The sequence below is a fragment of the Echinops telfairi genome, unplaced genomic scaffold (genome assembly GCF_000313985.2).
Source record: "Echinops telfairi isolate 266 unplaced genomic scaffold, ASM31398v2 ScPeMD7_7420;HRSCAF=8458, whole genome shotgun sequence".
In the NCBI taxonomy this organism is placed as follows: domain Eukaryota; kingdom Metazoa; phylum Chordata; class Mammalia; order Afrosoricida; family Tenrecidae; genus Echinops; species Echinops telfairi.
In genome coordinates, this window is record NW_022111320.1 from 1,093,472 (window position 1) to 1,117,407 (window position 23,936).

Genomic DNA, 23,936 nt, shown 5'->3' on the forward strand with positions numbered 1-23,936 from the left:
GGGTTCATCTGTCCTGGATTCCTTGTGTTTCCAGCTCTGATCTGTACCAGTGTACATCTTCTGATCTAGCTGGATTTGTAAGGTAGAATTGGGATCATGATAGTGGGGGGAAGGAAGCATTTAAGAACTAGAGGAAAGTTGTGTGTTTCATCATTGCTACACTGCTCTCCACTCCCCTCCCTGCCCACACCTCTCCCATGTCCTCATGGAACCATTGGTCCTGTTGTTTTTTCCTCCAGATTGTTTTTCCTGACTATCTTAACTAGATAGACATGCAGAGATTAAAAAATTGCACAAAAACAAGACAGAGCAAAACAAAGCAACAAAAGAAAACAAAACAACAAAAAACCAATGACAAAGAAAAGCCTGTAAATAGTTCAAGTTCTGTTTAGGAGTGTTTTCCAGTAGAGTCTGATGGGGTGCCACACCCTGGCCCCAAAGTCTATTTTTGGTATTCCCTTGGGACTCCCTTGCCCTGCTCCCCTTGCTGTTCTGTTGCACGCCCTTAGTGTCTGCATCGGTGTGGTGGGGTCAGATCGGGCGCAATTCCCACAATGTCTACAGTGTTGTCCCCTGTAGGGCGATGGGTTAGTGAGGGATGTCGCGTCTCATAGTGGGGCCGGCCATATGGATCCTCTCTGTGCATTGGCTGCTCTGAGCAGGGATATGGTCCTCAAGGCTTGGCGGGCCAGGATGCGCTCCACTCTCTTCCTTCCACTTCATGTACTCCCAAGTGCTCTAATCAGACATGTCCCTCTCCCTGAGCTGCAGCTTCAGTGCTGTCCTCTGAAGTAAATTCTTCTCTGGGGAGGGGGGACTGTCCACATAATTGGGATTGGGGCCGGCCCCTCAGACCTCTCCACTGTTTCCCTGTTTCATGCCAGCAAGTTGCATTCACATCTTGGAGCACCGGGTTGAAGTCTGGTCCCTCTTTCCCTGTGGAGATATAAACAATACCCTCCCCTTGGGTGGGTTAGTGCCCTGTGCCCCCACTACCCATTTCTATTTTTTCCCCACTACTCTTTAGTTTGCTACCACATGTATCCCTGGATTTGATCTGGCCACACTACCTGGATCTCACCCCAGGAATGTTTGTATACAGTAGCTTTTTTCCTATGCCCGCTTTGCTTTTTTTTTTTAAAGCTTACTTCAGCGGGCTCATGTTGTACTTGTCCTTTTGTGCTTGGTTTACTTCGGTTGGCATGGTTTCCTCTCCAAGATGTGAATGCAACATACCGGCATGAAGCAAGTTGTATCTTTTGAAGGGTAAAATTTACCCTAATGGAAAAAATTGCAGCTACAATCCAAAGAGGTATCATATGTGGTATGAAAACTTCAGAAACATTACGATACCTCTTTGGTTCCTCTTCTACAATACCATATTGCTGTGCAGTCAGGTCTGACTCAGCTAAGAGTACAACTGTGCACCATAGCTTCCAAGGGTGGATTTTGTGGAAGATCACCAGGGCAGGGTTGTTGGGTTTTTTCCCTGAAGTGCCTCTGGGTGAACTGAAACCTACAATCTTTCCATTGCCAGCTGGAACACCTTAACTATTGGCACCACCCAGGGACTCTTCCCTGTTTCCTAGTAATGTCTTGTCCACTCTATTCTCTCTGAGTTGAAGTTCAGTACCACAAATGTAGTAATTTCCTAGTTTTCATCAGATTTTTCTTGTAATCTTGTTTTCAGGATGTTTTAAACAATTCCACAACTATTATTTTAAGTTTATGTTTACAAATCACAGTACAGCCCATATTCAATAAGGTAACAGTTCTTACACTTTTTTTTAAATTAGAATCTATTTCAGATTTTAACAGCAACATTTTCCAAGAAAACAACGGTACAAATCCAGGCTCTTGCAATTCAGGAGTCGGAACTTACATCAATAGACAATAGGCTTATAATTTATGGGCTTAGTATTTTAAAATTCTAGGTTAAATATATTTAACATTTTGAATAAGTTTGGTTGTTTGTTTCCTAATGACTGATGAATCAAGATTAAAATATTTACAAAGGAGAGAATTTTTGGTTTTGTCTTTAGCTAATCTTAAAGCCATGTGGGATATATACATGTTGCAACTAAAGTACATCGATATTGTCAGAGTCATATGTTCATATCCAGTATTAACCAGTAAATATAATAACACATTAATATCCATACTTAAGGAATATTCATACTTGAGGGTAGAGTTTCATTTTTTAGGATTATTGGATATAAAGGAAAATACATAAAAATAGAGCCGTATTTTCTAGTTCCATTGATTTAAAATGAACAGATCCTCACATTCAGGTAGGTCATTTTTAAGATGCTGTCAGTGACTATGACCAATACACGCAACATAGCTGCATACACGTACTAACCAGTCACTTTCAGCATGCACAACAAGCACGTACAAAATCCAACTACTGCAATTCACAATAATGACCTGTTCGTTTTTAGTGCGAAGGCTTTGTCAAAGACTTTGAAAAACATTTCAAAACTTCAAATCATTACAGATTTGTATACTTATAACTATATTTGAACATATGTACAATTAGAAATGATACAAATGGGAAGAGATAAAATGCAATTATGGCCATGTAATTCTTAATCCAAAAGGTAAGCATTAAAATACATTTCACTTGTGAGTTATGATGTGTGTGTTTTACTTTATTCAAGTAGGCTTTCGACTGTAATACATGATAATGAAAAACTGACGTGACAATGAATTGTTATCTGTTGTTTGGTGTGGCCTCCTTGACTCTCGGGTGATTGCTCAGGATCTGACACCGACACCCAACACACAGGCTTTCCCCAGACAATGGATGAGTCCTAGACGCCACTGTCCCCATCTGTCTTCAGAGGCTGAGTGCCACTGTCTCCCACGTGTACCTTCATTATTATGAACGCCCCACTCTAACATTCAACCTTTGTCAGGATATTAACAAAATCAAAATTCAGTTTATATTTTTCCACCAAGATAGCTATTAAGTAAAACTTATACCTTAATCTCTCATTTTTCTCTACATTTTGAAGGATTTATATAAGTCCTAGGGATAGAGTAATAACACAAAATCTGTAAAGTACCTTATCATTAGGTATATATAACATATTGAAAATCGCTAAGAAACTCAAAATGATAATTTTCCTGGGATAGCAATTCTCCACTAAAAATTATCATTTAAATAGAAGATAATATTTTAATACATGGAAATACAGTACCTGGTTTGGCATAAAATAATTGTGAGAGCTTCTCTCACTAAAGTGCTTAGTTTTCTCATTCTTCTACCATATGAATTAATTTGTCAAAGGCACAAAATGTCTTTCTCACTCTTTAAAACAAATTCATTTTTCAAGTTATGGTATTACTCATTTACATGTTACTTAATAGGAAAGCGTTACTATTCTTTTGACTCAGTTTAAAAAAAAAAAGGCTACTTGAAGAATAACATTTAACCTTTATTTTCAAAACTGTGCCATGAACATGCATACAACACTCATTTGATCCCTTACTGTGTTTATGTGCCATGAAGCACTTGTGACAAGAAAAACACATCTTATAAGCATTAGGATAAAAGGAACTAAAATTTTTTCCCAAAAAAGATACAGGTGGGAAAACCAATAAATTAAAAGTCAGAGCTTTCACTTTATAAAAAATAGTTGGAATAATCTTATAAATCTTTAATGCCTACAAAAGCAGGAAATACATTTTAAGTAGTTTTTTAAAACACAGATTAATTCCTTACGGTACGGTGATGGTCAGAAAAATAACAAATAAAAAGGGATTTCAGTAGTCTACATACTCAGCAAATTTCACATAAACTTTACCCAATTTGCAATAGAAAATGAGATTTTAGCCATCAACAAAGTCAGATTAGCTTTTTAGTACCCAAATAGCAAGATCTGTTCCATTTCATATATTCTATGCAAATATTAAAATATACAGTTCAATTGTAGGTACTGAGAACAATACTTGACTGCATGGTTACCACTTCCATGACTACTGCATTGCAGCTTAAAACATGCTTTGGTCAGAAAATTAAAAAGATATAAACCAAATAACAAGGTCAGAAAAGTTACTTTAAGATCCATTTGATGACCTTAGTAAACTTTAAATCCATTGATAAGGCAGCAAAAAATATAATCAAACATTGTTAGAGGTTTCTATTTTAACCATTTGGCATTTTTTATATTAATAATTTCCTTTAAAAATAATCTTTGTACTCCTGTGCAATGATTATCAGGGCTTCCTCTATTAAAACTAATCTACAGTTACCTTTCTAGAATGTCCAACAGTCTATGCATTAATTACTCCTTTTACACTTCCATGAAGATGGTCCTTCATCTTGTAACCTTTTGAATTTTGGACCCAGAAAGAACCACCAACCAAGTCCAATAAGAACACAAATAATGGACTCCACATAGTAACCATCCAGCACCGTAACACACGAACCACCAAGTTTTTTGCAAAGCTGTAACAATGAAAAGACAAAAAAAACTTCATAATTTCAAAATGGAAGTATTCGGCAATTAAGGTGATTCCACTTTGTAATTTAAAGGATTAATCCAAATATATATAAATCACTTTATTGGGGGCTCGTAATCTCTTATCCCAATCCATACATACATCCATTGTGTCAAGCACATTTGGACATTTGTTGCCCTCGTTTTCAAAATATTTGCTTCCAAATATATTTTTTGTGTGATAACATCTAAAATTACAGAATGCCTTCTCCTGTCAAGTGGTAAACATGTTAACATACCCTAATGTACCTACTACTCACTATTCCCACTGCCATGGAGTCGGTTCCAACTCACAGCGTTCCTTGAGCAGCAGGTAGACGTGGCCCTGTGGGTTTCCGAGACAATAACTTTCTACACAGGAGTAGAAGGTCCCGTCTTTTTCTCAGGAAAAGCTGGGGGCTCCGAACTGCTGACCTTGCAAATCACAGCCCAAAGTGTAACCACTACGCCATTAAGGCTACTTTTCTAATGCCACTACCAATGTAATTGACCACTACTTTCAGTTATTACTGTAAATAATACTTTTTTTAAAAACAATACTATTTTTAAGACCCACCTTCCATATTTGGAAATGTGAAGAAATTCCCTATCAATGGACTCCTGAAGTAAACTATTATTATTCTGAAATAATTTGTCAACAAAGCACTCACAACTGTTTTCACTGAAATTGCTACATGAACAGCCTGTTTCTTTCATTGTACAATTTAGCTATTAATCTTACATATATATATTCAGGGCCTATGATGTAAAACAGTGATTTCTTGAGTTGGGAGAGAGATTGCCCTACACACTTTGCTAAGAAGCACCTTCAAGTGATTTGAGTGTGTCATACTTCTCAGTTTTGATAGGAAGCGTATCCCTCCAAAATGCACACTTGTATAATAAGAACTATGTAGAAATAGGGGTAAATATGACTTGAAATAAGTAAAGGGTATATGTTACTGCTAGAAGCAAAGTGAATCTTAGAAGCTCAATATTAGATTAAATGAATACATACTTACCTCAACAGCATCAGGTGTTCGACAGTTCTGGTTTGATGCTCCTACACACTCTTTCACTGTGAGGGGATCCACTAGCCAAAGAGCTACTGTGGAAGGCCAGTTTCCTCCCAGATTGGAAACGGTATTCAAGAGTGTCATGTATGTGCCTCCAATAAGTGGATCACTGACCTTGGCATTGAAAGCCATTATAGATACATACATGCTGTACAATGTAACCTATGGTAAAAATAGAAAACATCTTCAGTATACGGTAGTATTTTTTTCTCTACAGAGTTAAGGGTTAAGATTTTAAAACTTGAAAATCATTTTTTTATGATCCTTATTTAAATCAACAAACATTTCCTAAGCACTTATTATAAGCCAGACTATAAGTCAGTTCATGATAATACAAAGACAGACGTAGTCTCTGTTTGTGTCCTTGAAGAAATTTATTCTAGGTTGGGAAAACAGATATAATAATGATGAAATGTGGCAAGTTGAGATAGTTTATTGTGCCAGCCTGGCCGATAAACACAAGTGGGATTAACTGAAGGGTGGAGAGATAAATGGCTCGCTGATCCTCGCCTTCCTTGTCTCTTGCTCTTTGATCATCGGACCAGTGTGCGGCTGCCTTGCTTGTTCTGTGCCTCAATTTACAGGCTACACTACCTGTGGGACGCCTAGCCTGTGAACTGTGTTGCTGTAAGTTGAGGTCCCTTTAAGACATCTCTGGAGCTGGGGACTGGCAGTTGGTGACCTGTCTTGTGATTGGCTGCTGTGCTGACATAGCCTAGCTCTCTCTACAAATAAAGGAAGATCTGGCAGCAGACTAGACTTAAAAGGACTGCTAGTGTCTCAGAACTCTCTCTCACGGGAGTGAGTTGCACTGAGCCATTTGTACTGCTTTATAATTTAACTGTTCATTTCTTGTATTATATATCTATCTGTATATAATTTAACAGTTCATTTCTTGTGTTATATATCTAATTATCTTTATAAATAAATATATTAAATTATCAGAAATTTGCTTTTATCTCTCTAGAGAACCCTGTCTAACACACAAATACTATACTACTTACTCATGCCACTAGGGCATAAATAAATGAGAAATTACTTCTATCAAAAGTAATCAAGGAAGGCTCAGCAGAGAAAGATGGCACTGAAAGATGTATGTAGAAATAAGAAAAAAGCATAATTTGCACTTAATTATATATTACATATATGTATGTATATGCATATTATACATATATGCTAAATGTATCTATGATATACGAGGGTCTGTAAGAAGTTCATGGAAAAATGGAATTAAAAGATAAAGGAATTTTTTCTCATTAACCTTTTGAAGTACCCTCTATAAACCACTAAAATTTTCGAAGAACATTAACAAATGCATACTTCTAATTTTTTCATATATATGTATGTATATATATGAAAAATATTATTTCAAATTTTTTTTGCAACAAACTGGTGAGTTAACCTCCTTTCAAGGCACAGGGAGATCTGAGCAAATGAATATTCCATTTAGGAAATGGAAAGAAACAAGCCATGTTCCCAGCACAGCATTCCTTAGAATACTGTTCCACAGGGGGTCATCAAAAAAGGAATTCCAAGATCAAGTAAGATGAAAAGAAGCTAAGTGACACAAAGTTAAGCAGGTTCCTTTTATTATAAGCCTCTGAACCCCTTTAAAATGTAGGTCCCCCCAAAAAAAGTGTAGGTTCCTTATGGGGAAAGATTTTCATGTGATTTAATCATTGTTATATTTTAGTATTTAGAATAGTTTCTGACACAGAAGAAGAGTTCACTTAATGTTTGATGAAGGAATGATAAAGATGCTACTTAAAGAGAAGCTGGATTATGCCATACATCTTTTGTCAGTTTTGCTTGACCTACCCATAAAACACCCAATAGTTTGAGCTTCACTGACTACATTTTGAAAAATTCTCTAATGAAGCCTAAAGTCAAACAAATGATTTTTAGATTACACCATCACTTTTCCATTACTTACACAGAGAACAGAGTAGTGACTGGGGTAGCATTTCTTTTAATATTCAATAATTTCTTTTCATATTCAAAACAGAAAAAAAAATGTGTTTGACAACCTGGCTTCCATAAGTTTACAAACTTAGTTAATTAGACCATGATCCACTATGGAATTCTCCTAAATCAGAGATGCAACAAAAGAGTCTTCTAAATAAGGTAGTTATTTTGTCAGGTTTTAATTAAAAACTAAGTGAGAAGTTGGTAAATATAACTTTTAAATTATTTACCCTAGGTTCCACAGGATAATCCAAAGTGAAATATACATTGGCATACCTAAGAGATATTTCAAACTGTTCCAAACCCCCACAATAAAATGAATATCAACATAAAGTAAGCCATACAAACTTTTGGTTTCCTAGTGCACATAGTTATTGTTCACATCGCACTACAGTCTATGAAGTATAACAGCAGTATGAAAAAGTTTGAAATGTCATGAGAATTACCAAACTACGACACAGAGACATGAAGTTAGCACATGCTGTTGAAAACTGGTGCTAAGATGTGCTCACCTCGGGGATGCACAAACCTTGAAATGTCTAAAAAAAAAATCAACAACAACAAAACACAGTTATCTGGGAAGTGCAATAACTCTAAAAACCAAACTCACTGCCACCGAGTCACTGCTGACTCAGACACCCTAGAGGACACGGCGCAACTACTCCTGAAGGTTTCTGAAACCATACCTATTTATAGACTAGAAGGTCTCACCTTTGTCTTGTGGAGTAGCTTGTGGTGTTGAACTGCTAACCTCACAGTTGGCAACTCCATGCATAACCCACTGTGCAACCATGGCTCCAAAGAGCAGTAAAGTGGCACACACTACAAGAAGATATGTCTGAAATTGCATGCGTCCCAAAGGTGACTATTGGGCTTCTGCTCTTTACTTCAGTCACTGTGAGCTCCCCAAACAAAACCTCATTCGACAGTAGCAGCTTAAGGGAGGCTAGTACAAAGTGAGAATCATTTCTTTTATGGGTAAAAAGCAGACTAACAAAAGAGAATAAATACTTCTTAATGGTTTTCAAAATGACCAAAGGTAAGTCATAAAGTTAAATATAGAATCTAAGCTAGAGACCTGGGATCTGTAAACAGTAGAAATCATTATTTTTCAATACTTCAGAGACAGTGCAAGGAATTGTATTAAAAAAAGGACCTACATCAAGGGATGGGCCATGCGTGGGGCTACTTACTTAGCAAGAATGAATGGGCTTTAGGAATTAAACACTCTTTAAATGAAACATAAATGAAAGTAAGAACATGGAGCTCTTTTTGCATGAAATCAATTCATTAAATCAAAAGCCAGAGAAAAATGAATTTGTTTCAAGTTCATGGTTAAATCTTAACATTATCATTACTTTAAGGTAACGATAAAAAATGTCTTCTGTTTTACCTAGAAGAGTTTTATTTCCTGGGAAAAGCACAAGCAGCTTACCTGATGCAGCGCGTAGCTCAGCAGCACAGCAATGTAGTAATACACAGGGAATCCTCCTGGATGGTCTACTTTAGGTGTCCACCAAACCAAGAGAGCATACTCTAATCCAAGCAGTAACCTGTAGAAAAACAAAGAAGATTGGACTTCCATTTGTAGTTAAAAAGGAAAAAGTACAACAATCAGAAATCCCTGTCCCTACCAGGATAGAAAGCAGCAAATATCAAAAATGTGCTCCAAACCAAACCCACTGCCATCAAGTGAATTCCAATTCACAGCAACCCTAGACAGGGTTTCTGAAACTGCCCCTCTTTGTAGGAGGTATACAGCCTCATCTTCCTCTGAAGGAGTGGCTGGTGGGTTTCAATTGCCAGTGTGGCAGTTAGCAGCCTAATGCCTAACCCCCTGTGCCATCAGGGCTCCTTTAAAGCTGCTAAGAAGCTAAAAAGAGAAAAAGATGTGTCCAAATGACACAGAATGTTAAAATGTTTTTCATGTCTTTTCCCATACATTTCTTCTTGTCTTTTCCCATGTTTTCTCACTCTACAGGTTATCAGGAATATTGAGGTATGTTTCTCATTGTAACATTTTAAAAATTAGGAAAGATTTTATTTCACCTTTACCTGTAGGGCATGGCTTTGTAAAATATGTTTAGTGGTTGGGGGCCTGCAGTGTATTTGCTGATTATCAGAGGCAATATTATTTGCAAAGGAACCATTGGAACTGCCAATAAGGCTAAATGTTCTTTGGGAACTCCTTCTTCTACCAATTTCAGTCCTGTTACTGCATCTGCTGCTGAAAAACCAACCTACAATACAAAACAAAAACAAAACATTTTATGATTTAGAAAATATTTTCCTCAAAGCATATAGAAGCTCTTCCAGAACCTCATTTTCCCATCCCATCGCCCCCCAAAGTTTTATAAATCCTAACCGTTACGTTTATGGTTATAATCCTATTTTGTCAAGCGGTGGATCTTGCTATGCTAACAAGACACATTGGTATAAGGAATACCTTGAGTTAATCTCTTTTGAGGTATAAAAGCAAGCCAGAGAGCAGAGACGAGAGATGTCAAGAGATCTCCTAGAAAGCAGGAAGCAGAGACTGAGGAGACAGCGCTCCCTCCAGAGCCAACAGAGAGAGAAAGGGTTCTCCTGACGCCCGTGCTTGAAATTCGGACTTCTAGTCTCCTGGTCTCGGAGAAAATGAAGCCAGCACCTTGTGGTATTTTTAGGTAATAAGAGTCTGGCCCGTGCCGATACAAGTAGATGTTGGCAGGCTACGGTTTTATCTGGTATGATAATCAAGTTACAAAAGTTTTTTGTCCTGTGATCACTAACAACGTTTAGCAAAACCAAAGGAAAATTCAGCACTCTTAGGTACTGTAGATGGTTCTAATGACAACTAAATTTTCTTTCAAACTGTTTCTTTCAAAACAGTTAAATTTTATAATAAATAGTAGTCAAATAGTAGTAGTATGAATGTCTTGATTTGAAGAAAAAAGCCTTCAAAGGATCCCCAATAGATCTGGTTAAAATAAAGCCTCACTGACACACACACACACATTTTTAATGGTCCTGGTTCCACAACACAAATCCCAAAGGTCACCTAGAGTTTTCAAGTGATTCTGAGAAAGCATTACATCTGAGAGCATGAGTAAAATGAAAGGGATGAAAAAGTATAATTATAACAAGATTAATTCTTAAAAACAATGGCAAAGTAATAAATAAAGGCTCAAAATAAAGTGCAATATATATATGTCTGATCCCATAAGTTTTTAATTATAAATAAAAAACAGTAACTTTAAAATAGAGAAGCAAGCATTAACACAGAATAGAATAAAATGGTCATCATGTGGCTCCTGAAAGATTTCCCTGAAGAGGCTACAATATTACTCACGTGATATTTTTGCCATACATGAATAACCTGGACCTAAAGGGAGCCATGGTGGCACAGTGGTAAGATGTTGGGCTTTGATCTGCATGGTCGGCAGTTCAACACCACCAGTAGCTCCGTGGGAGAAAGACTGGGCTTTCTACTCCTATAAATAAGCACAGTCTCAGAAACCTGCAGGGGGTCCCTACGAGTTAGTACTGACTAGATGGAAGCGAGTTAAGATAAACACCAGATGAACCCAAACTGAAGACCATTCTAGAGTATAACTGGCTTGTATTCTTCAAAAACATGAGGGACAAACAAAGAGAAAGAAACTCATGTGTGATCTTGAGTTGGATCCCTGACTAGGAAAAATTAAGTTTATTTAGGAGGTGTTTCACTTCTTAAAGCTTTTCGGTAAGTGTCAAATGGTATCAAATAATAACTTTTTAATAAAAAGAATGATAGATACCATACACTTTAACTTCTTGGATGAAGCTAAAGAGTATATTATACCAACAAAAAAGTAAAGGTCAGAGATATTTCACCTAAACACAGCAAATAATTTTGCTTACATTTCACTCATCCTTTTTGTAAAAAGATATGCAAAAATAGTTAAAACATCTTTTGATTTTTACATATTAAATGATATACAAAAACATCTGCCAACTGATTTCAATATTGACTCTGTTTACTGTGTTCATAATACACCTGTATAATACTCATAGCCAAAATACAAGCCACAAAAATGAACAAACTAATTTACAATTTATGAACTATACTGCCATAAATATGGACAAACCAAAAACCAATGCTGAGCAAAAGAACTAGACACAAGCGGGCACACTGTCTATTTCATTGATAGAAAAACAGGAAGATGCATCCATCGTGTTAGAAGTTCCGTAGGGAGGGTTACTTCCAAGAACACTGGACTCTTAACTATGCAACTGAGACAGTTTTCGGATCCACTGTTGGGAACAGTATAAATTAGTTTAACTTTTAAAAAAGCAATTTGACCATCCTATTTATTTACTGACTAACTGCTTATGAATCTGTGGAAGGAAGTATCAAAGAAAGACTCAGTTCAACTATGTTCATTAGTATATATTAAAAGTAAAAACCATAAGAAAATTAAATCTAGAACATAAAAATGATAAGAGTGAATGAAGGGAAATTTACACAGTGGTTTTAGATAGCTGTTTAGCATCTTAAGGGTCCCCAGTAGTAGCTACCAAAGAAAGGTCAATGGAAGAAAAAAAAAAAAAAAGAAAGGCCAATGGCTCAAACCTACGACTCCACAGGAGACAGATGTCAAAAGCTGCTTCTGACAAATGATAGCCTTGGAAATCCTACTCTTTCCAATTCGACTTGATGACAAGGGTTTTTTGGTTGTTAGTTTTGGTTATTAAAAAGAATGCTTTCAAATACTATTCAATGATACAAGATATATTTGGAAGATGACAAAAACAAGATATAGTATAATCTATGTTTCAAGTGTGTCTATGTATAAACACATACATATTCAAAAACACACATACATAGTATATACAGATGTATACATAGAAAAATGGTAGTCGGAGGAAATACACAAAAATGCTAATGGTTATTTCTAAGTGATGTAATTAGATAATATATAATCTTCCTTGAGTCTTTCATATTTGTTAAAGTTTCCTTCCCCTAGCATTTGTTGTTAGAGGTCAGCAAATTGGTTGTAACTCCTGATGTCCTTATGTATAACAGAACAAACACAGCCTGGTCCTCTGGGGGTCTTCATGATTTGGGGGATGCTCATCTCAAGGTTGGAGGTTCAAATCCAACTCAAAGGGAGAAAGACAAGGCTGCCGATTCTGTAAAGATTTTGTTTCAGAGACCCTTTACAGGGTTATGAGTTGGAATCAACTTTATTTTCTCAAGGTTTTTATTTCTATTTGAAGTATCAATGTTGTTAAATAAATAAAATTTCACTTATAAGAACTATTTCATAGTGATCTAATTCTTTTTTTTTGTGTGTGATCTAATTCTTATCACAATCCCAAGACAATCTATTTTGAAACTATATTCTATATCATCACACTGCATTGTAAATAGTTAACAAATGAAAATACTGCCTTTTCATTTTTAAATTCTAATGGTGACAGAAAAGGACTTATGTTATGAGGAGACCATGAAAGCTCAATGGTAGATTTGCTTTATAAATCTCTTACCTTTGCAGTTAGAATGAGCAGGCAAAATGTCAAAACAGCTGGCATTTTTATAATTGCAAAAAGCAACTTGTAGGTATCTGTAATTCCTTGTGTTTCTTCTTTTACTACTGATACGTCTTTATTTTCTTTTTTCAGAAGGGCAACTAACGTTGTTGTTATTAAAAATATAGCTCCCCAGAAAAAAAGGAAATCTGAAATCAAGAATGTTTTAAATTTTAATTAACTTTTGTAATGACGCATCTAACACTAAATAATTCTATATTCAACTTTTCCTCCACTAACATCTCTTACCAAAAAAAATCAACATTTATGTACTAACCATGTTCAAGGTACTGTCTCAGCACAGAGAATAAACACAACTATACAGTCATAGTGGTAGGTACAGTTAATGTGCTTGCTGCTAACCAGGGCTTTGAACCAGTAGGAACTGGGTTAGTCATTGCCCATGAAGTAGAATCAGAGTAGATCCTAACTTTTAAAGTTTAGATGAAGCAGAGCAGTAACTGGATTGGGGAAAATGGCAGGCATGCGCCTTGGAACGGGAGACTTGAAGGATCGTAGTGAGCCCTTTGAGCAGCCTGACATAAGAGACTGGATCCTTGCTAGCACCGTAGAGTGACTCACTCAAAGAAGCACCATTGACTAGGGCCATTTCCAACGCTACCAGTCAAGAGTTTGGTTGTTATGCACTGTACATGCTGCCCCTGTTTTCTAAGAAGGAGATTAAAGTCTCTAACAGGATGTCAAACCATCATTTTCCCCATTCCAGCTCACCATGTTTTACAATTTCAGATCTGTCACTTTGTCAGAACTAGGAATAACTGGTTTGAAGATGTCCTGCTAACTGAAAGGTTGGAGGCTTGAATCCATCTATAGGCACCTCAGACGTAAGGCCTGGCAATCTATTTCAGAAAAACCTGCCATCAAAAACCTTGAGGAGCACTGTGCTCTGCTGTGACACACATGGAGTCATCAGAGTCAGAACTGACTTAGTAGCAACATGTTCTTAATGATCTGTACCACAGTTTTCAATATTGTGACATAGAAGCAATTTCCTCATATTGTTAAGTTCAGAATGAGACACAAGACAAGTACTGTTTGGGTTGTTTCAGTAAACGAATGGTAGGCGAACAACTGACTCTAAGATTCTGCATAACTACTAAGAAGAATGGTAGTAGGCAGTAAATGCATACCATGTGCCACAAATATGCTAGACAGATTACTTTTTTTAAACAGGTAAGTGGTTTATTAAAGAATAAGCTACAACTCAAAATCAAGAAGCTCCACACTCCTATGATGGCATGTGCTGGAATGCTTCCCTTCTTTGGCATATGCTAAGCATTTTTCAAATATTACCTCTTTTACTACATCAGCCCAATATATTAGCTATTGCTAGATCCAATTGTCACATGAATATACTGAGGCTTAGTGCAGTTATGCTTTCTGCAGTTACGTTCTAAATCATTTAACAATTGTGGTTTGACTCCTTCATAGCTAACATCAAAACTTGTTCACTCTCTAGAATTGCATGTCAGTTTGCCACCACCGGGTTTTTGGATAACTCTGTCTCAGTTTCTTCATCTGTAAAAGAAGACTTGATAGACGACCCCTAGGGTGCTTCCTGGATATAACATTCTAAAACAGTACTCTGCTGAACAAGTCTTACTTTTAGTTTATTGCTCATGTGTAGGGAGTAACCTTTTCTCAACACAACAGAGCCTTCCTGAGTAGGGGTTTCCCTTCTGGATTTGGTTTTGCTCCTGCTGCTGCGCCCTTGAACGTGATCACTATAGCTTCCTGAACTTCCTTCAGGAAGGAGAAAGGCAGCACTCTGTTTATACCAGGTGCACAGTAAGTTCATCCCAGCATGTGTGTGCTCACTCCTCCCATGTTCTCATTAGACTCTCGAAACACATGAGAGGAACCCCAGGCATCACTATATGCAGAGAAGAAAAGACACTTAGCATGATAAATGTGTGCCAAGGTCAAATTACTAAGAAGTAGAGGCAGAAAGTGAACCAAAATCTCCTGAATTTGAGTCTCACGCACGTTTCATGAGTTGGAAAAATACACAAGGGAGTGGGGTTTTGTTTTTTTGACATGAAGATTAAACCATAAAACTAGTTGAAGAATAATTTTTAATAAGAATTTTTTTGAATCAGTGTAATTACATAGTCCCTGTTTAGAATAATTTCCCTCAAAGCAAAGCTTGCTGTTCAAACTATGCAAATTAAAGAAGCTAACTGCTTTAAACATACAGATCTCCTCTGCTATCTGAAACTAGAGCATTCCTATGAAATCTTTCATACACTGAAATGGTACACAGGGAAGAAGCACTTACCATTAATCTATACGGGAAAATCGGGAATATTCCCAGACCTGAAACATAACCACATTATACCATACAGTCTAAATGACACTACCACATATGTTCCAAAGCACAGTTCAAAGCTGTGCTCTGGCAGCATGATGCTGAGAAGCTGCATGTATCTCGCTGGGAAGGAGCCTGGTAACACCAGGGACATGTACACATGGAGAATTGCGTTCTACGGTGGACCCTTTTCTCCACCATGAGAAATCTAGAATTAATTTTAGAAAATAGAAAGGACACCATGAATGTTATTAAGTGCAAAGGTATCCACTAAAAAGATGCACTAGTGTATCTTAAGGTACTGAAATAGTCTTATGATTAATCATTAAAATAGCAATCTCTACTTATGCTAATAGAGTACATGGTTCAAAAGAAATGAACAATTTGACTATTCTTATAAGTGATGTTAATATCAATCAATTTTGCATTCATTTCATCTGTAAAATGCAACAAATGAATTAGGAAGATCATCTACTCTCTTGACTTTTTGTTCTTTATTTTGTTTAAATCAGCTGTTTAGGAAGGCCTGAAAGAAATTTACTTTTACTGTCACCAGAACTTCTAATTAATGGCATCTACATAAACAACTGAAAATTAAAATTCTTCAATAAACCAGTATGTGTTTGATTTCTCTAAGCAAAATAATAATTTGCTTCATATATTCTTCCAGCTACAATGAACAAAATCTTCATCTCTTGCTACCAATAGTAAGAAAGAATAAGAACAAGCTAAACAAGCTTTAGCTTCTAATTACTGTTTCCAGATCAGAGTATTTCTAATTTCTTTGTAATTTGAGGATAAGGTAACAATCCTCTGGAAAGCAGTCAGTAGTGACAAAGCCCTAAGTCAAAGGTTAACTTTACCTCACACCTGGACACAAAGCCGAGAAAGCAGCTTCTAGTATGGTCTAAAACACAAAAAAACCACTGCCACAGTCTCCATTCTGACCCATTGGGACCCTATCCAGGGTTTCCGTGCTGTACTCTTTACAGGAGCAGCCAGCCTCATCTTTCTCTTGCAGAGAAGTTGGTGGGTTTGAAGTGCCAATCTTGCAAGTCAGCAGCCCAAGGCTTACCACACAGCACCAGCAGGGCTTCCAGTTTGGGCAGGGAAGTGGACGGCAACCCTCAGAAACCCTTACGGGCGCACGGACAGCAGGACATAGAAATGACTAAGTATGAATTAATGGTCCTGTTCTCTTCTCACTTCAAATCATACGTGACTTCACAAATCCTGTTTTTACTATTATCACTGCAAGTTTAATTAAATCCTTATTTATAGTATCAGAGTTTTCCTTAAGCAAAACTTCCTTTTTCTCTAATTGAGTCCTATAAGTACATCTATATCTATAAACTACTTTATACCTCTAGTATCTTTAGCACTCTTCTCCAGTGTCAGACTAGCCAGGTCTCCACCTCTAAATCCAAATACTGTATCCTGTTTCTCGTCCAATAGCTTCTTCTAATTATGATTGTTACCAATATTTCTAAAGCAGAAGCTCTCAACTAGCAGTTGACAAGCTGAATCTAGCCTAAAAGCATCTTTCACATAAGCCTATTAAGTGTTTTTAAGGAGCCTTCATGGCACTGGGGACTGTGTTAGACTGCTCACCACAAGGTCATCGGTTCAAACCCCCCAGCTGTTCTGAGAGGCAAAGATGAGGTTATCTGTTCCTGTAAAGAGTTACTATCTCAGATACCCTACGGAGTAGTTCTATTGGTTCCTATAGGGTCACTATAAATAGAAATCAACTCTATGACATTGAGTTTGATTTTTATTTACTACATGTTTTCAAAAATGAGCAAATAAAAGAGGAATCTCAGGTTTTTGGATACTCATAATGTCTAGCAATCCTGGGATCCTATTGCCCCAAGTCAACAATCTCCTGGAGTTAAGGATCCTTTCCTTGTTAGCTAGGCATTGGTTCCTCAGGTTAATGAAGAATGAAAATGTAGGATCATTTAATTTACTAAAATGCACCACTGAAATACAGCAGTCCATTACAGATTGTTTAACAAGTTAGTTAAAAAGTAAGCTATTTCTTAACTGTCCTGGGGGAAAAGTTCAAATTCTACAAAACTGCTATTCCAAGTAACCAGTAAGTCTAAATAAAGAATCAACACTATTTTAATTCACACGTTGGAGAGCAGTTGTGGGAAGAGAGGAAATAACAGCTCCTGATTTCACAGCAGCATTTCCCGGAATGATGTTTTATCAATCATTCTTATGAGAAAACTCAACTTAGCTAGTTAGTAACTGTTTCTATAGGTTCTTAAAATTTCTCAAGGAAGACTATACTTTCAGGGATCATTTCTTTTTCTTTTTTTTTTTTTCAGGGATCATTTCTATACTTCGTTACTGGAGAAGTTTCTCTGATCCTATAGAGCACCGAAAACCATGAGGAAGAGGTGCAGCATTAAAAAAAAAAAAATTTTTTTTTCTCAAGGAAAACTTCATGTTACGGAATCAATCATCCAAATTTGCTTGACACAATGGATGGATGGATGGATTGTGATAGAGTTGTATGAGCCCCCAATAAAATGATTTTTTTTAAATAGTAACCAATCATCTCATTAGTCATCCTTGGTGATAGGACAACTCCAAAACAAAATGAAAATCAAATACACAAAAAACAAGATGTGCTTTAGATATACCCACAAGGTCTTTCGAGGCAGAGAATTATGCAGAGAATGGCAATGGATCCCAAAACATCCGGAGCAAACCCAGTTACCTGACAAGCAATAAAAACAATTTCAGCCTCAAGCCAACTGAGGAAAAAGCATAACCATTTAGGCAATCGTAGTGGCTGAGAATGTTAGCGAGAGAGAAGAGAAGCCACCACAGGAGGGACCGACACAGTGGCTGCAACCACAGGCCCAAGCACAGCAATGACTGTGCCTCTGAATCCGCGCAGGCGGTTCTGCTGTTTGAGAGGGTCACTCCAGCAGCAGTGGGTTTAGATTTTGGCTTAGAGGAATTAAAATCCTTTTTGCTACCACATTTCTTCAGCACCATTTCTCAAACTCAGTCCTCACAATCACTGCTTCCAGCACTTTGAACTTCATAAAACTGTCCTGTACTTTTTAATACTACTAGGCCTCCGTGCATTTCCACCAGAATACTTGCATTTTGGGAACCTCCATTTCAAGAGATCTGATCATTCAAGAACAGGTCCAATGTTATCCAATGTGATTCAAAGACCAACTCCCACGGGCAGTTAACAGCTGGCAACTCTGAACTCCGTTTCTTGTGAGCCTTAGCCACCCAGCCACTTAGCAGAATCATCAGAAATGTTTGCACAAACTATTTAGTGCCTGTTTCATTCTCCAGAAGACTAGATAGGAACTCTTGAGATGGAAGTCAGGGTTGAAATGGACCAGAAAGCAAAAAGCTAGAATTTTCAATGGGACACTTTTGTGTTAGCTTACTTCTTTTAAATATGCACCTGTGTCTTAGACAAGTGCTGAAGAATCCCAGACTCAAGTTGTTTTCCATTAGAGGCTGGTGTGATTTGATGGGTTGCCTCTGCAGGATGACTGCAAGGAAATAGTGAGTGAAGAGTGCTTTATTGTCGTCACTGGGCTTTGATAACACTTACAATTCAAAGAAGCCCACTTTAGCAGTCCAGAAAACTTACCTCAGCTCTTCTCCCACCAAACGACTCCAGAAATTTAAAGAATGAGCTCTTTCAACGTCACACCCTACGTCATAGGATTCATAAACATCAAACACACTCGACAGCATCGTAAGTTTACATACACTACCTGAAAGAGTAACGATTCCCCTGGCTTGTGGCTGAAACCGCAAATACTTGTTACAAAAGTCGGGAGATTCAAGGGCCAAAAACAAAACGTTGCCCAAAAAGTAGCCCGCAGTTTGGCCGACCGAATTGCAAGTGGACGCGTAGCCCACGTTTTCCCGGGAAAGCATCGTTAATGCCCAACCATCCACTGCGATGTCCTGAGTGGCGGCCAGGAATTCAAACAAAAAGAAAGTCACAGTGAGAGCGACCACGTCGGGGGTTCTGCCATCGACGTTTCCGAGCAGACTGTCCACTTGCGTGGATAAATAGATCATGAAGAGTCCCAAGGTGTACTGCGTAGGGACAAGCCAAGACTTGCGACGACCGAAGCTCCTGAAGTACACCGCGTCGACCAAAGGGGCCCAGAGCAATTTGAGACTGAAGGGCCAGAAGACGAAACTGAAGAATGCTTGGTCCGTATAGCTAACATTTTTGCTCTGCAGAATGAATGGGATGCTTCCCGCCAGGCCCAGTGGAATGCCCTGAAGCACGTAAAGAAAAAGCAGCAGCAGAATGCTGCTTAGTTCGGCACGGCAACCCCGTGGGGCTTTCGAGGCGGCACCGAGGCCGCTAGCCCGCAGAAGAGCTTCCCTGTCCCCTTCTGCCCCCATGGAATCCGGATGATTGTCATCCCAGACGCCTGGGGGCAGAGGACTGCTCTTCATGTCCAGAGAGTGGTTGAAAGTGCCTGGTCGCCGTTGCCGGCTACTGTCCTTGTGGGAGATCGTGGGTGACATATCAGGGAGGATGCAGAGACCTGCTTGTGGGGAGCCTGGGCAGAGCGCTGTGATCAGTCTCAGGAGCAGGGCGTCGGTGATTCAGGGAGGGGGGCAGGAGGCGGGGCTAAAAAGGTCCTTCTTACTGCGGCCTGGGGTGCTGGGACCCCGTCCCCTGGCTGGAGGCCCAGGCGCTGCCCAGGGAGGCACCCCTAGGAGCAGCGCTAAGGAGTTTGAAGTTGTCTTCCGGGCAGCCGCACCCGGCTCGGGGCTGGAAGAGGGGGCCGTGGTGCTGTACTGAAAACGGACCTCTAGCTGCGACTGGACCAAGCCACCGGTTCCTCGAGCCACCGCCAGCTCTGTCAGCCACCAGCCCGGCCGAGAGCACTTTCTCAGCAGGACTCCCGAGGCCCTAGATAACTTCCTGCCGCGCGCTTCAGGAAGCGGTCCTGGCCTCAAATGGGTCCCTTCCCCGCCTCCAAAACCAGCCAATCCGGACTAGCTCCCGGCGCCGAGTTGGGAAAGGACGCTGGGTGGGAACCCACGAGTTGGCCGGCTCGTGCTTCCGGGGACTCGTGAAGCCGGCGCACCGAGCGCTGTGGCCCGGCCGGGCGGGGGCGGCGCGGGCGCGGGCAGCGCAGGCGGCCGTCTGGGAAGCGTGGGCCTCCGCTATTGGCTCCGCGCGGCCACGTGACCCGCGCGTGGCCCGGCTCGCCCCGGCCGCGTGCGCTAGGTAACGCCAGGCGTTGTGTGTGCTGCCGCTGCCTTTGTGAGCCAGCAGAAATGGGAGGAGAGAGGTTTGTGACGTTTCCACCCTTACCCCCCGCCCACCACGACCCAAAGCAAAGTCCCGGCTAAGTGGAGAAGCGGGTCCAGTAAGATGTCCTTATTAAAAGTAGCAGTGGTGAAGAAAAGTAAGGTTGCCCAGTGGGCTTGGGAAAGCGAAGAACGGCCCACTGGAACGACATCCACGCTTAGTTAGTGTCCAGTCAGCACGTCCATCCCTGAGCGGTTTAGACTGACCTGGATTCAAACCCGGGTTCTAACACTCGGGCCTGTACCCAGTAGTGGGGCGCAGCCGTTCAAAGCGCTCTCGCCAAGGGCGGCCAGCGCCCAATGTGGAGATCACCAACGTTCATGCCTTACTCTTAATGTCCACCTGCGCAACCGCGTGTCCTCAGCGCCCGGAGTAATGGCCAGGCCATCCATCGGTATAAAGAATGCTTGTACTACGTATGTGATCATTGCATAGAACTCATACTTTTGATGGAATAGCACATTTTTATTACCTTGCGTTTAGTACGTCAGTCAGCAAGCATATAAGAAAAGTTTTTAAAAGTGCCGAACAACCAGAGAGTGACACCCTGGGATTCGTTTGGGTTTTGTGTTACACCCCAAATTCCCATGAGATAATGCCAGTGAATTATGCAATTCCTGAAAGTGCTCAAAGAACTAAAAAATATTGTCCGGACAATTTCTGTAAGTTCAAGGGAATTGGAAAGGGGGTTTTCAAAGATGAAAATAATTCTTCAGAGAAAAGAAGTCACCTGGTTCTAATCTCTCAAACACAATGACGATTGTTTAATTGCACTACTTCTAAAGGACTAGGCTCCTACTCCTACAGTGAAGAGGTGATTAAGGAGAAATCACACAGCCAATGATGCTGGGGGGTGGGGGGGAGGCCAATCAAGAAGCAATATGGAAATATTTTAAATATTTTTTATTTTTGTCTGGTATTATTTAATATTTTCATTATTTCTAAACTTTTCCATATAAGCTCGTTTTGTATACCTCATATTCTTATTGAAGTATTAACTATAAAATAATAAACTACCTTTAGGTATATCTTTTTTTACACTAAAAATGGTAATTGGGGCAGCAAACCGGTTAAATTACTTTAATCCCCCCACTGCCTGCAACCTTGCACAGATTACTAAACTAAGTTTCCATTTTCATGAATATGAAATATAGACCAATATATACTTCACAGGTAGGTAATTTTGGAGGCTGAATAAAACCTATACGGTCATCCACATGACAGTAAGTCCCCCCCTCCCAGAAAGTATTTATGGCTGCATTCTGTTATTTGATTTTTTTTTCTTCTTTCAACTTTTAAATGTTAAGGTAATAAATAAAATATCTCCCCATTTTTGTGTGTAAGGAGTCTGGGAACAGCTGGGTGGTTCTGTGTCATGAAGTTGTGGTCGTTTGAAGGGTTGCAGGATCCACTTCCAACATGACATTCACATGGCTGTGGGCAAGACATCTTGGCATAGGGAAAATCAATACTAGATATATAATGTTAAACTTAGTTTGTTAAATATCCAAAATGTAAACACCCCCACACCTTTTTAGTACCCACTTTTAGTAAAAAATTCCTTTTAAGCTTAATTGTCAGTGATGACCTAAGTGGGAAGGGTAAACAAGGGCCATGAATAGCTTCAGGGGATGGTGTCTAATGGCCTCTGGAGAAATGGAAGTATAGATTGTTTTCTTTTCTTTTTAAATCATTTTATTGGGGGCTCATGAAACTCATCATAATACATACATATATACATTCATTGTGTCAAGGACATTTGTACATTTGTACCATCATCATCCTCAAAACATTTTCTTTCTACTTAAGCCCTTAGTATCAGCCCCTCAGTTTTTCCCTCCCTGCCTAGTGAACCCTTCATAATTTATAAATTATTATTTTGTCATGTCTTGCACTGTCCAATGTCTCCCTTCACCCACTTTTCTGTTGTCCATCCCCCGGGGAGGGAGTTATATGTAGATCATTGTGGTTGGTTCCCCCTTTCTACTTCCCCTTCCCCTTCCCCTCCTGTTATCACTACTCTCATTATTGGTCCTGAGGGGTTTATCTGTCCTGGATTCAAGGTCTTATCTGTACTAGTGTACATGCTCTGGTCTAGCGGTATAAGTAGTTTTCTAATGATCAGTGCAAATCCTGTTTTCTTACAATATCAGTTGTATCCTAAGATATTGTAAAGACCTGCTAATCTCTTCATGGAATCATTGTAAAAAGCTAAGTTTTTTGTATATTAACTTGCGGAGTCAGGCCTGAAACCGCTCAGAAGAGAAACCTGGCTGTTTTCCTTCTCCGTGTGCTTGCAGGAATAAACTCAGAATTTCTAGAATCAATCTGGTCTCTGATTTTGGCTAATCCAATGCAGGCTTCCCAGACTCCTTCCATTCCTACAACAACCTCAGTTCCATGCCACACGAGCTTCTCTGTTTAGCTCCGTGGATGTTTATGACATGGCAAAAGTTAAACATCTATCATGGTCTGTTCATTAACATAAATCACACAGGCAATTCCCACATTCAATAGGAGAATTAAGTTACATCTTTCTTTTTCCTAAATTTTATTAGTTTTGTTGTGGTTAAGAATATACACAGCAAAACATACATAAATTCACCAGTTTCTCCATGTACAATTCAGCATCCTGATTATATTCTGCAAGTTTTGCAACCCTCCATGCCCCCTTTATCTAAATTAACATAAATTTACTGCCATCCAAATTTCCTGTCTAATCTTTGGAGTTGCTGTTGTCAATTTCATCCCATCATAAAACAATGCTCAAGGCAGATCTTTTTACTACTTAAGCTAAACTGTTCCTCAGTTTTAAGATGACTTCAGGGAATATTTTTGGTTTAAGATTGATACCAAGGGCTCAAGTAGAAATTGCTTTCAAAATGATGATGGCAACATATACAAATGTGCTTGACACAATAGATGAATGTATGGATTGTGATGAGATGTAAGAGCCCCCCCCCAAAGTACTTAATTTAAAAAAGTAATTTTATTAGGGGCTCATACAACTCTTATCACAATCCATACATTCATCAATTGTGTAAACCACATTTGTACATTCATTGCCCTCATCATTCTCAAAACATTTGCTCCCCACCTAAGCCCCTGGCATCAGCTCCTCATTTTTTCCCCTCCCTCCCCGCTCCCCCTTCCCTCATAAACCCTTGATAATTTATAAATTATTATTTTGTCAT

General features: G+C 39.0%; 1 protein-coding gene across 4 annotated transcripts in view; it reads right to left on the reverse strand.

The window, feature by feature from the left end:
* Positions 1–20,311, reverse strand: part of SLC33A1 (solute carrier family 33 member 1) — a 27,264-nt gene extending 6,953 nt beyond the window's left edge. Inside the window, exons 1-7 of one of the 4 annotated variants that reach the window (XM_045297536.1) lie at positions 19,172–20,311; positions 13,037–13,227; positions 9,581–9,765; positions 8,961–9,078; positions 5,507–5,722; positions 4,258–4,453; positions 1,714–2,909 (exon numbers count right to left, since the gene is read on the reverse strand). In XM_045297536.1, coding sequence (XP_045153471.1) covers positions 4,286–4,453; positions 5,507–5,722; positions 8,961–9,078; positions 9,581–9,765; positions 13,037–13,227; positions 19,172–19,946 — 1,653 coding nt within the window. In that variant the 5' untranslated portion in view covers positions 19,947–20,311 and the 3' untranslated portion in view covers positions 1,714–2,909; positions 4,258–4,285. Of the gene's footprint in view, positions 1–1,713; positions 2,910–3,419; positions 4,454–5,506; positions 5,723–8,960; positions 9,079–9,580; positions 9,766–13,036; positions 13,228–19,171 lie in introns of those variants that run through there. The other 3 variants (XM_045297537.1, XM_004704131.2, XM_030887640.2) reach the window with 3 other exon arrangements.
* Between the last annotated feature and the right edge of the window lie 3,625 nt (positions 20,312–23,936).